The 13,972-nt window shown below is 42.4% G+C and overlaps 1 protein-coding gene across 1 annotated transcript in view; it reads right to left on the reverse strand.

Moving 5' to 3' along the window:
* Nucleotides 1–13,972, reverse strand: part of ABCD2 (ATP binding cassette subfamily D member 2) — a 47,353-nt gene that overhangs the window by 10,396 nt on the left and 22,985 nt on the right. The window contains exon 7 of the mRNA XM_014963971.1: nt 5,245–5,390. Within this exon, the coding sequence (XP_014819457.1) occupies nt 5,245–5,390 (146 nt within the window). The remainder of the gene's footprint in view (nt 1–5,244; nt 5,391–13,972) is intronic.

A 13,972-nucleotide genomic window follows, 5' to 3' on the forward strand; every position in this document is an offset into this window, starting at 1 on the left:
GGGTGGGTTTGCTCACATGCGTGGGGAAGCAGTGCCTGCCTTCATACAGTTTATTCCAGATGAACTGGTTTATAAAGACTTCTTAAAAGTCAAAAAGGGAATGAAGTTCAAGAAGCAGCACCACCTTGTCAGCAAAATCACTCTATTATTTCCCTTAAAGGTGTAAGATTTAGCCTCTGTTTACCAGGATACAATGGTCATCTCTGTGGTCACCTGAACTTACAATCTAACTGAATATTTGAAGTGGCCCTTGCCTCCTCCTACCTAGCTTCCTCCAACTCTCCTATTTGTCACTTGGAATGTCTCAAACAACAGATAAAGAAGGATCCATTTTAATTTTATCCCTTTTAAAAATAATTTTCAAATGTCTGAACAATTTCCTCCGAACACTTAGGTACTGTAACTCAATAAACTGACTCCCTACTGTGCATTAACAATAATGCACCTACTTGTTTCTCTTTTCTTCCTGCTGACATGATACAGGTCAGTGAAGGTCATTATTGTTCTGAAAATATCAGCCAAGTCAGTGGTTTACGTCACCCACAGCTACATCCATTTTACAAATGAAGAAATGAAATGGCTTGTCCATGAAGGCAGCACAAATCTCTCAGTAGGTACAAACATAATCCTGGCTTTCAGAGTCCAAATTCCTTGTCCACTTCTTACACGTAACCTTTGATTGCACATGGTACGATGTAGATGTGATGAACACGGGCTATCACAGAAATGCCTTTTGCAACCAGTAAGACAAAGAGCATGTGTAATGAGCAGGGGCAAAGCAACAACAGTAGGAATACATAGGGCCGTCAGCAGAAACTAGTGATAGCCTTACGATAGCAGCCTTTCATTTTCTTGCATGGCTTCTTTTACCATTCCTTTAACCTCAATTTTCTGAAGGAAAAAGCAATCTCAATTTGACAACAACAACAACAACAAAGTGGGGTCTGTAGCGCTGTATATCCTTCATCCTTGTGAATCCTGCTAGACAGAGCATTCAGCTGCCATAAAAAATACACACTTAAAAATTCCTTTTCCAGGTCTACACTCCAATGCACTTCATCAGGCATGGACTGGACTGTTAGAGCTTCATGACAGGAGAAAGGCTCCTGCAGCAAACTACAGCCAGAGTGTGCACCCCTGGTGAGATTTTGAACACAGAAGCCTCCTGCACGGCCTGTGTCCCCAGGCAGTTGTCAAAATGGAAGGGAGCCCGGGTGCTGTGCAGGATGAATATGCGAGGACAAGCTTTGCTGGGGAAGGAACAAAGAGACCATCTCTTTGATGGCATGAGGCCCAGCTCAGCGTGACACCGCAGGGATGTGTGTCTCTGGATTTCAGAGCCACTGGAAAAGCCAGCAGAGCACTCCAGAGCTCCTGCGGGTACCACCAACAACCGCAAATCCAGAGCTAAAATCATCTGATGAAAAAATCTCGGGGAGAGGAAATGTGCTTGTCTCTGTGTTTATACGTGGCCTAGCACAAAGGTTCCCTGGACAAGACCCAAAGATCTGACAAATGTGCAAAATAATGAAGAATAATTATAATCTGGGGTGCTGAGAAACCGTAAACAGGTTGAACTTGTTCAGTAATGTCACCAGCCCTAACCTGACAGGCCCGGCCATGCCTCCAGCGTGTGGTGACACGGGCTGACGGCTCCTCTCATGTGACAGGCTATGGGCAGCCTGAGGCCCTGTCACCACACAGATTTTCAAAGCAGATCGAAAAGGAACCACTTTATCTATATCCACTGCACATCTCCACGCAATTACCCGTGGTTTCTGGACGTGCCTTTTCACCACCCATGCTGAATACAACCTACTTTGCCATCCTCATTTCATATGAAATTACTGCTCTGGAACAGCTAGCAACTTTGCAGCTGTTGATGGGGGCACCTTATTGATAATATAAAGGTAAATAACAAAATGGCATCCCTCTACCATCCAGCAGGTGAGAAAAACATCAGTGTGGGCCTCTGTGGGAAGGAGATTCTGCCCCTAGCAGCAAGGGGGGCTACAGTCAACAGCCATTGCATTGGGGTCTTCTAGGGCCTGGGCTCAGGGACACCTGGAATGGTGGCAGTGGGGAGGGAGATGTTATTTTGCTGGCTTTGATGTATTCTGTTGCTACCGACTGAAAAAAGCTTCATAAGGGTAACACAGAAGTTAAGTGCCAAACTGGGCTACTTATTCTAGTAACCATTCTATTGACTACAAAGTGGGTCAAACCTTATGTAGAAAAAGAGAGGAATTTCTGCCTTTGGAAGCAACAGTAACAATGTCAGGCTCTTGTTGGCTACTTTACACTTGGAATCTGGTGACCCTTGTACTGATGCAATGTGGAAGTAAGTAATCTAAAGGCAATAAAGTTACACTAGGACAAATAAATTGAGTCCGAGTTGTGCACTTCTGGCTACATCTGGCTTTTTCATAACTGCCCACAGGGAGCAGAACACAAAGCTGCAAAGCATCATATTATACACATGTGATATTCGTGGTCAATTAAAGCACAACAGGGTCATGCCCTAAGGACCCTGCTGTCTTGCAGAGGCTTAATACTGCAGAGGTTAGATTAAAGGAGAAGAGAGGTGAGGTTCTGAAGGAGAAGAGCATCTACAGAAAAACTTATTGAAGAATTACATTAGATTTTTATAACTTAATGATGGACAGATACTTAGCCCAACTCTTAGAATGGATAGTTTATGGAACAATTTATGGAAATGGTTCAAAATAGCATGGACATGTCGCATACATCCACAAAAATCTGAATAACTAAAAATGGTTTCATCAATTTTTTTTTCAGATGTAGTACATTTGCAAAAAGTGCATATAATATATAATTAGAAACTTGATAGGAATTTTTCAGCAAATTTTTTTTTCTACTGGAAAATGCCAGTGTTTGTCAACGATCAAAGCCGTCTTTAAAAAGGAAAAAGTTTGGGGCAAATCCCTTGTTCTACAAGCTTTATATGGGGTTTTTTGTTACTTTGCAAAGAAAAAAAAGTTCAATTTTTAATATAAATCATTTGAGTGTGAACATCTGATTTTAAGTAAAAGAATAAAATAAAAATTGGAAGAAAAAAAAACTCATTCAGCTATGTATAAACCGAAATTTCAATTGTTCACTTTCAAGAAGTATTTCTCTGGCTTTCTGGTTCAAAAACCAGAATACGAGTCTTTGTCCTAGACTGAGGGAGCTCTAAAAAATATGTAAGTATATCAAATCCATGTAACGTGTCAAATCATATGTCACGGATTTCCTCTTTGCTCCTACCTTGGCACTTGTCTCCTGCAAATACTCAAGGAGAAAAGGGAACAAGTAAGTGTATTATGGTCCTAAAAACTTCCTGGTATGTGGTAATCTCTCCTCATTTTCCGGCTTTGCCCACTTCTGTCATTTTAGATCACAAAGTACCTAAGACACTTTTTTAAAACTTTTTTTTGTGCAGACCTTTGCACAGTGTGCCCTTATCCTGAGTGCAGTTTCAATAGGGCACCAGTGAACATTAACGGCGTCCTCTGCACTTTTTTATAGATGTGTGTGTCTCACACACAGAGTCTGGCAGGCAGAAGAGCAAGAAAGGGGTGAGCAGTAAAAGGGGACTACTGTCCTTTGGCACAGAAAGTAGAGGTGAGACAGATCCAAACCTGGGTTTTCAGCCTGGCAATAGGGAACACTGACCCAAGCCAACAGCACCTCCTACATGGGGCACAGTAACTGCTCCATCATCACTTCCATGCTCCAGCTGCACGGTTATAAACCACAACGATGTGCATTCAGGGACTGCTGGGGATCTGGTTTTGGCCACTGAGGGTCATGTGCTGTTCAGTACATCTACAAGTACCAGCATGCAATGAATGCACACTCCACAGTGGCTTCTCGCCACCAACAATTTAACTGCTCCTCCTTTTCCAGCTCCCCATTCCAACACATCTGCTTGTTCGTCTGCAATCTGGGCACTTAGTGAAGTGACTCAGGAATACTAACAGGAATGGTTATAAAGTCCATGTAGGGAGTAGAGGCCTTCTCTGCAATTATTCCGGTCACTGAGTTTAGCGCTCTGCCCACTATTTCAATCCTCGTGACACAGATTAGATGTGCATAACATTATGAATCTATAGGCATACAATTGCTGTTGTAAATGATTACTACTTTCACTCTAAAATGTGCAGAAAAGACACCAGATAAGTGTCCATGTATACTTCAAAAACAAAATACACTTTCTGCCTTTTGAACAGAGCAACAGACTGCCATCCAGGAATGGGAATGTAGACATTGCCTTGGGATTCCCAATGGCTGAAGAACTACTCTTTATTGTCAGAATGATCCTGAGAGACACCAAGCACATACGTTACAAGGTAATGAACCCCAAGTACTCTCTCAAAAATGAGCACTGACAGCTGGTAGAGAGAGGCAGGGTACATCTAGCGCTCCTGTCATCAGCTCCTTAGAGGGGTTTGAAGGTCCTCATCCTTCTCTCTAAATGTTACCAACTTTGTCCTACGTCTGTTTTAAAAGCATAATGATGGGGAGGAAATTCAAACTAGAGATTAGTGGCCAGTGGAAACAAAAGGATGAAAATTATTGATATGCCAAAAAAAAAGCGCCATTAAATGCTCCAGTTTCTTAGACAAAAGAGAAGCCTTTAGCATCTTGACATTTGCTATACCAGTGTATTTACACTGTCTCCTACTCTTAGGACAAACAACACTGTGAACACATGGCAACTTAAACAGCAAGTGGTAGATGGCAACGCTCTACTGCCAGGCAGTGTTGTTTGGTTATTTTTAGCTTGTTCACCCTGGTGCTGTGGTATCAGACACTTTTTCCCATGGCCCATAGTCCTTCTGATCACACAAGCCAGGGAGGTGACAGCAGACCTGACTCTCCTTTCATTCACACGCTTTTGAGTTGATGTAGTCAGTGATATCACAAGGTTTTAAATCAGGTCACATTTTCTAAGAAAATGAAAGAAGGTCACTCATCTCACAATGCCATGAAAAGACTGGCCATTACAAGAGAACAAGGATGTTCAGCTTGGGCGTGGATTTACTGGGGAGCAGAGGAGCACTTAGCTCTTCTCCCTCCATTAGCACCAGCAGCAGTAACCATGTGATTGTGCAGCTCCCACAACCACAAAACATCTGGAACCAGTTATGCCAGTTCAGTAAGTAAAGGTCAGTCACATTAAAACACACACACAAGGAAAGGATTTTGTAAAGCTTTTTACAAAAATACGCTACTTACCTCCTTCTCTTTGAACTATGTGGTACAGATGAACTGTATGCAGGATATACTCCAGATCCTGATCTTGGTAGCCTTTCTCATGCATGTCCTCCACTGAGTCTGGATAGATGACTTGATCACGTAGCGTTCCAATGGACATGTAGGGCCTGAGAAACAATACAGAGAAACTGGTAATCTGGAGCTGGCTCCAAGCGAGCGCATCTTGCTGGTGCTCTATGAGCATAGTATAATGCTTTAAACACCATGTTGCTAAAACTGGATTTATCTGTGGGTGCGTTGTGGGCGAATGCTCTTCTAAACTTACCCTAGAGACAATGTATTGTTTCCATAACAGCTGATTACAGCACAGCAAAAGGGGGTAGTATTAGCATGAAAACAAAATGACAGATCAGGCAGAATAAACATCACCTTCCTAGCCCATTCTGAATGCTTTCTCTTGGAATTAGGGAAACTCTACACTGTATTCAAGGTTTGGTAGGCTTAGAGATGTAGAAATCGAATTAAACACTCAGATGTCAAAAGCAAATTGTAACAAAAACATTGCAGCTCAAACAGGGAAAGACTTGCATGGTGCAGCAGGAGACACCCAAGGCAGGAAGGAGAGCAGTGAAAGCCTCCTTTGCAAACTGCTACTCTGGACTGCAGAACTGGGCCTGGGCATAACTTAGCTGGCTCTAGAAGCCAGTGGACCAGTTCTGAATTGCAAAAAGGCACACATTACAGAAGCTGATCAGCTTAAACCTCCCAGCACCAGCCTACCTTTCCCAAAGACAAGGCTGATCTGTATGTGAAGCAGCTTCTGAATCACCATGTTCTGAGACCAGGTAATACCATCTGTCTTAGGAAAACAAGATGTCTCCCCTTTGGAGCCAGAGTTATCAATCACGGCTATGTCTCTGGATTGGCTATGGACAGTTTCCACAATGTCATTACCTTTGCCCAGCCTCTTCTATAGCACAGGCCCCCAAAATCTTCCTAGTCTCTGAACAAAGTCAGCTCAAATAACAGTTTCACAGCTCTCTGAAAGATACCAGGCCATTCAGGCCGGGATAGCAAAGGCAACCTAAGACACACCTATTTGACCATCTCTTTTGTTGCTCTTGTTCTAAGAATTTCTTGCAGAGGACAAATATCCATCCTGCCCCACAGACACTGCTGATAGCCCTTGGAAGCTGGAAACACCCCGGGAATGATCTGTGAGATCTGGAGTTTGGAAGGGAAGGCCAGAGCCAAAGAACAGTCAGGCTCCAGCCTCTGTCCTGCCTTCTGTGCCAAGAGTTACACTAACTCCCTCTGGGTTCATCTGCCAAAACAATACTAGTCTTATTAAAGCTGTGGTGCCAGGGGATGATGACAGAGAGGAGCAGTTAAAATTGGGCCAGCACTGAGGAGGCTTCCAGGCAGCTCGCTCTTGCCACGTGAACTGCTTCCAACAACTTCACAGGGTGTTGACGAGGGGTCAGTTTTCTTCCCTGAAGAGCTCTGGACCTGCATGGTGAGAAGGTCTCAGCCATGCATTTGAGGCTTTCCCTGACAGAGATGTGTAATACCTTAGAAAATTTCTTCCCTTCCCTTGGCTGTGTCTCTGCAGAAGGGGTGGATCTACCCATTGTTATTCTGAGAGTCCCTAAAATTGACACCAAGGAGTAATTTGAAAGGATTCAGAATGCAACAGATGTAGAATTACAGAGCTAAAGCTGCAACGTGAACTGAAAGTCACATTCAAGTTGGCATCAGCTGCACTGGTTTTGGTGCTGCAGATATCCATGGTCAACTGTCTGTACCCACCCATAGTTAAACTACTTTCACCACCAGCTGGGTGAGGCTGGGAAGGGCAGGGGATCTGAACTGCTCACAAATATTTGGTATTCTCCCTGCTGTGGGCAGCCACCCGGATGAAGCAAAACCAGAACTGCAAGTCAAACACAAGTGTTGCTGCTCCTCTTTGCTTATTGTTCTGCTTTGTGCTTACTGTGGGAAGAGTGCTGCTCTGGGCTGCTGCAGGAACGCTAGCGTCAAGTGCAGTGAACCATTTACATTAATGGGGTTATTGCAAAATCTCAACTCTAAAAATTATGTAACTTCATGAAATAATGATCTGTTACATTTCCATGCTGCTCTCCAACTAAAATCCCAAAGGGCTTCATTTCCTGCATACGTAGAACTCACTTCACTTGCTCCATTCTGCTGCCATCTCTGGGACAGAAGACAGCAGCTCCACCTGGGCTCAGAAGTTCAGACCAGGTTGTGCATAAGGCAGCATAACTTAGATGAAGGTGCAAGTAAGGGCAAGGAGGACAGAGTTACCTATCATATAATTTGTCTGGGCTTTAATGCTTTGCTCTTGTGAGGTATGATCCTGTAATGACCAGCAGCTCTGAGATTTAACCTACAGCACAACCGGGAAAGCAGCGCGCCAGGACACTTGTAGCCGTGCCGTTTACTGAGTCACCAGCACCGCTTCCTGGTACAACTGGATTTTCTTGTGGCCTCCCATCTAAACACACCAGTACTACCAAGCATGCCTCTCCCCACCTAGTTCGTAAAAATTAAAGAAAAGCCCAGCCTGCAGTGGAATAGCAAACCCTGTCAATTACTGACTAACTAGCAGAGAGGAAGAATGGCTTATGGTTATGGGCCTGTCCTGTGAGGTAGGAGAGCACCCACCCCCCAGTCCTACATAGAGCCACTCATGCCCCTGAGGGGACACTTCATCTTAATTGGCATGAGATGTCTCGTTTGGGGCTCCAACTCTTGACAACAAAGAGAGGTACCTCTGTGGCTGGTTCATCCCATGTATTTTAGGGTGGGGATGGATTGCCTCCTGGGGGTGTCTTCTCCCTCAATAGGGGAGAGAGACCAGACAACTAACTTAGTTATCTGACTTCTACAGTGCTAAAGTTAGATGAGATCTCATCTAACTCATACTCTCATAATCTCATACTAAACCAGATTTTTCTACCCATAACTTGAAAACAATAACCTCCTTACATACCATGGGTGCCCCAAAGTCAAACACACTAAAACCTGTTAAACATCAGATGTTATTATAATTGAGGTTACATGTGCGTGATAGCCAGACATTAAATAGTAAGTATTATGGGTAACTGGATACAGCAACAGTGAAATTTTGGCTTTGCCAGTAAGCTCCTTGTTAAAATACTGTTTTCATTAAAATTTTAGCAGTTCAAACAACAAAATCAGTCTTTTTGTCCTGAAGTAATACTCAAGTTTAACTGGACTTAATTGATTTCTGATGGAGCTTTTCCTTTCAGCCAGAGTGTCTGGGTTTTAGTCTCAAAGAAAGCACTCTTATGGACTCCAAAAGCAACTCTTCTGCCACGTGGAGGTCATGTCTTTGACGGTAATAGCTCTGCAATTGTTTTCTTTCTTTCTCTGGTCTCTTAAAAAAGATTCCTATGCTGCTTCTGAGAGACAGGATTTAAGATCAGTAATACTTTTTAAAAGCTTTGATATCAAACCTCCAGAAAGCTAAGGAAACTTACTGATTCTTGCCTGGTTTTCTAGAATTTCAAGGCATTTATTGGAAGAGACACTTTCAGTTCTCATAAACCAATCTTTTTTTATGGTTTGATGGTTTTATTGCATCACCAGTTTCTGTTTGGTGCACTTTGCAGAGCTGTAACTTCATTCTGGTGTAACAAATCATAACCCCTAACGCTTACAGCATCCCCCTTGCAGTGCAGGCTTTAGAGAAAGACGGTATCAAGATATGCTGCAGTCTGAAGCCCGTGATATGGACAACTCCCCAGTGCCCTATTGACACATGACATTGTGTACAATGTTGGCAAAATATTAGAGAAATCATATGGGGACGAAGAGCAAGTGTTGCTGATGAGATGGTCTCCTTATTGCAGTTAGCTCTGGGGAGGGAGAAGGGGGAGGTCCTACAAAACATACTGGAGTACTTACCAGTCACTTGTCTTTCCAAAAAGAGGACTTATATGTAGGAATTGTTAGGCTTAAAGAGGGAAGTATAATGCAAAGGGATGGTAGATTAACACTGCACACTGTAACCAGGCAGTACTAACATTGATTCATTCACTGATGTCTAGAAGAGTAGAGGGCGTCTCTCTTTTGAGTAGCAAGTTAAGGAAGATGACTTGCTTAGATGTGAACAAATTTCTGTTCCAAAATCAGAAGAAGCCCTATCCACTTGAAATGTTTACAAATACTTCCTAAATATATTGAAAGGTGTTTTTATCTTCCACGGAAAATAAACTGTGCTGGCAGAACTGATAACCTGTTTTGACATCCATAATATTTTAAAGAATTATAGCAACAAATAAACATGCACTTTGAGAGTCTACAAAGCAACCCTAATGGTTAGAGTCTTAATTATAAGCACCCCAGAATAAGAAAGGAATAAAAAAATATATATTTTAATAGAAAGGCTGGCATCAGAAGTCCAATGTAGGTGCCCAAGGAACTGCTTTTCAGTAATGTCTAAAGCTCATCTCACCTTTCTTGGCACAGGCTATGATCAACATTTCCTCCATGGAAGGTAAAGTGAGCTTGTGGCTTGTAATTCTGGAACCCATACCCATGCACTGGACTAAGCAATCAGGACCAGACTTGCCATTTGCTAAGTGTTTGCAGTTATTACTGCACCATTATTCTTACAGATATGCAAAGTTATGTGGGAAAAGCTTTACCTTCTAGAAAATTATGTATAATGCAACTATAAGCTCCTAACTGACCCATCTTGTAAGTTTCTGTCTCTGGCTGACAAGATGCCTCTCTAATATACCCAAATAGGAGAGAGAAAGGGGAACATGACAGCTGGGATTTGCCATTTCAGATAAAGTGCAGCTTGGATTTTCCAAGAAGATGGGGATGGGTTCAGAGTGCAATCCAGAGTGCTTGCTTTGACAGCTAAAATAAAATGTATTCCAAATGTAGGGACCTCTGTTCAATAAGATGATACTGGAGCCCAAGCTCCAGCCATGGAGGGATCTTCCTAGGAAACTTGGAAGATCTTAAGGAGTCAGCGCTTGCACTGAAGAATCTACAGTCCTGAAAGCTAAGGGCACAGCTCATGTCTCCAGATGTGCCCAAATGCTGTCTAATTCCACAGCAGGTCCAGTACAGCACAGAATATGAAAGCAGGAGTTTGAAGCCCAGCACAAAACACTACAGTTACTCAAGATGCAAGATGAGGGGGTGTATGACAAGCTAACAGTTAGCAAATCTCTTCCAAGAACTGGGTTCAGGCTAAGTTCTTCTCAGCTTGCAGGGCATCAGATTCCCATTTTTCTAGGCTAAAGTCCAGGCTAAAGAGGAGTCAAAGGGAGGGCACCTTCTAATCTTCCCATTGAAGCAAGGAAAATGCTGCTAAGAGGCAGGAATCATGTGTCTGAAGAGAGAGTTATTGGAAAGAGCCTAATTATATACTATACCAGAGTCCTCAACTGGAAGGAGGGAAACTTCAGTAACAATCCTTGTGCTATATATTATTTATGTTACTCCTTTTTTTCCTAATGCTCTTTAATATAAAATGCAGTAACTACCCTAATCCTCCGGTAGCATTGTAAAAACATATTAAAGGGGTTTCTAATCTTATTTAGGTTCCCTCTCTGAAGAGAGGGCTTAATATAGATAAAGGGGTTTAACATTTAGCTCTCAGTTTGGCACCTGAACTTCAATAAGAGGGAGGAGTTCAGACATATATTTATATTTAGAGATTCCTATGGATTAACTCTAGGTGGCTCCCTTTACCTACCACACAAGTATTTTAGATAATTTTCCAAAAGCCATAAATCTCTGCCCAACTACCAGGGGAATCCACCTGCATTTAGAACTTTCCATCACCTTGCTGATGCCAAGATCCTAATTTTTAGGTGCTGTAATATCTCAACTGGAATCACCCCAGCAGAACTCTGGCTCTTGCCATACTCCTGATTTAGGTCAATTGTAAAAACTCCACGGTTTTCAACAGCAGCAAAGCTTGATCAACAGTGATGCTCAAGAAATGCCAGCCTCCATCGAGTGATCTAGATTCATAAATAGCTCTTTGATGACATTAATAAAATAAACAGCAGAAAACTAATGATGGCACCACCATTACAGTTTTGAGAAAAAATACCTTGAATGAATGTGAATTAAGTTCCTTTAAAATAAAATAATATTTAGCAAAATCATACAAAAGCAACAGGCTCAACTTATTGCTTTGTATCTAGTTAAGGGATTTTAGGACCAGCTAAAGTTTCAGCAACCCTTCTAAAGATATAAATAATTGATCTCTCTTTAAAATACCCTACACTGAACTCTCCTCTCCACTCACACAGAACTAGCCATGAACATCCTTTAAATATTTCAGATAGATCAGTTACCAGAGTGGAATGTAATCTGCTTATAGCCGTTAACATAGTTAACAGGAAATGAAATGCACAGTGTGAAAGACTGAATTCTCAATGCATATAATTAGAATCTAATATCAAAGGCTGAAAAAAAAAAAAAAAAAACAAAACCACACTAATCACTCTGGATTTCTTTGCAAAGAAGCTGTGCGCATTTCCCTAAGAAAATAATCTGGGAGGAAAAATAACCAGAAGGTTAAAAGAAGCCTTTAATTTAAAGCACTATTTATGGTCAAGTATCACCTCATCTCCTGATTTACTTAACCACCATAACCAAGATCACTTACAATATAACTGGAACTGGTCAGCTGGCATAAAAGTTTAAGGTGAACAATTCACAAAACTATCCAGTTCAGTCTATTTGTATCCTGTGATAGGCAGAGACAACAGAAAGAGCACAAGAACACATGTATAATTAAAAACAAAGCCCAGACAATTTCTACAAAATATGAGCAGCTAATGCAATCTGAAATAATTATAACTCCTGCAATGAATCAAACCAGCCAGACAAATGAAGGAAAAACACTCTCCTTTTCCTAAACATCTAATTTTTGCAGGCTCAGTCTTTTCATACCTCTGGCAGTCCTGATGATAGAAGGATTATTTAAAGGTATGATCATGAAGATCAATTAATTGAAGAAAAAAACCAAGACCAAAACCAAGAAAAACAAGACAAAAACAAGAACCTAGCCTGCCAGTCCCACCAGGCATACCACAGCCTAAGAGGTGTTTCTGATTTTTATCACTGCAATGTAACACAAGTGAGCAAGGCAACTTCCCTCTTTTAGGAGGATCCCAAATTATGCACGGTTTTGCAGATGAGAAGTGACACCTTACTTTAGAGAGAAGAGGAAGTATAAGCAGTGAAGCCTCTAGAGCAGAAGCTGCTTTTGCTCTGGGCTTCTACAATGCTTAGTTGTCCATGGCAACATTTTTTGCATGCACTGGGATATGAATATGCAAGTAATACTAGAGCAATAGCATGTAACCAGTGAGACACCCTGCCAACACGTGGGAAGTCACACACTGCACCAACTTCACTCTCTAATCCTCTTTGAAACACTCTGCATTACATGGAACAGAACATGACAGCGCAGAATACAGAGATGCACCATGTACAAGGATACATGGAACATCATTACAACCATTTTATAAGCTCTATAGGTACCTGAAGTGGCCACAAGGGAGCTGTAGCAGTCTCCAGCAGAAACTGAAATTGATAGGGTATAATTAATGCCAAATGCTAGGCAGATAAACAAGTCTGGAAAAGCCTTTCCTCTTGGGAAAGACATGCTCCCATCTAAGCTAGGCTAGTGCACATGGTGCTGAACTGCAGAAAGAAACCCTCCTGCTACATGCTACCATGAGACCATGACACAATTGATGACTCAAAAACAAAGAACTGAAAATCCAGTGTTGTGGGGACTACTAAGCATTATTTGCAGAAGAGCCTCTTCTTGCCTAAAAGTTACTCATTCAAGTCTGAGTTAGTCACCCAAGGGTCTCTTGGTAGTCAGTGGAGTCCTCTAGTGAACTGGTATCTCCAGTAGGTCTCATGTGTCTTAGGTGTTTGTCCTAGGACACAGGATGAACAGCTGCACTGCTCTGAACTGGAAGACTACTGTGCAGTAGTTAGTGATCCACGTAACGGTTGACCTGAGTGGGCACGGGCCTGTGCTATACTTTGCTGCACTGCCTTGGCCTGTGCTGCACATACAAGTTGGCCTTCAGGCCTGTGCTGTGCTGCACTTATCACTTGGCTGCAAGATTAACTGTGCTGGCTAATCATAACAGAGGAGCCTACAGGCAGCTCCCACTTGGCATTGGCAATTATGCCACCTGCGTGTCCTTGTCTTTATCTTGAAGTGAAGCAGCATGTTCTCATGCTAACATCCTTTTGCTTGACAGTAGAAAAGATAAATGGAATTGTTTACTTCTAAGAAAATCCTATCAGGGTGCTAAAGACCATAATGCCAACGAACTGTAGCACGGGTGGGATCAGCATGACATGCTGTGACTAAAGGTCCATCTGATTCTTTGCAACGTCGGGTTCCTAACATCTGATGGGATATAAGTGCCACAAAGACTGGAGCATCTCTCCAGTGAGGAAAGGCAGAGAGAGATGGGACTGTTCAGCATGGAGAAGAGAAGGCCCAGGGGAATTTCATCAATCTACATAAATACCTGAAGGGAGGGTGTAAAGAAGGTGGAGCCCAGTGACAGGACCAGAGCCAACAGGCACAAACCAAAACACAGAAGATGCCATCTGAGCATCAGGAAACAATTTTTCACTGTGAGGGTGATCAAGCACTGGAAGAAGTTGCCCAGAGAGGTTGTAGAGTCTCCAT

This window comes from Calidris pugnax, unplaced genomic scaffold, assembly GCF_001431845.1.
Source record: "Calidris pugnax isolate Ruff unplaced genomic scaffold, ASM143184v1 scaffold44, whole genome shotgun sequence".
In the NCBI taxonomy this organism is placed as follows: Eukaryota; Metazoa; Chordata; class Aves; order Charadriiformes; family Scolopacidae; genus Calidris; species Calidris pugnax.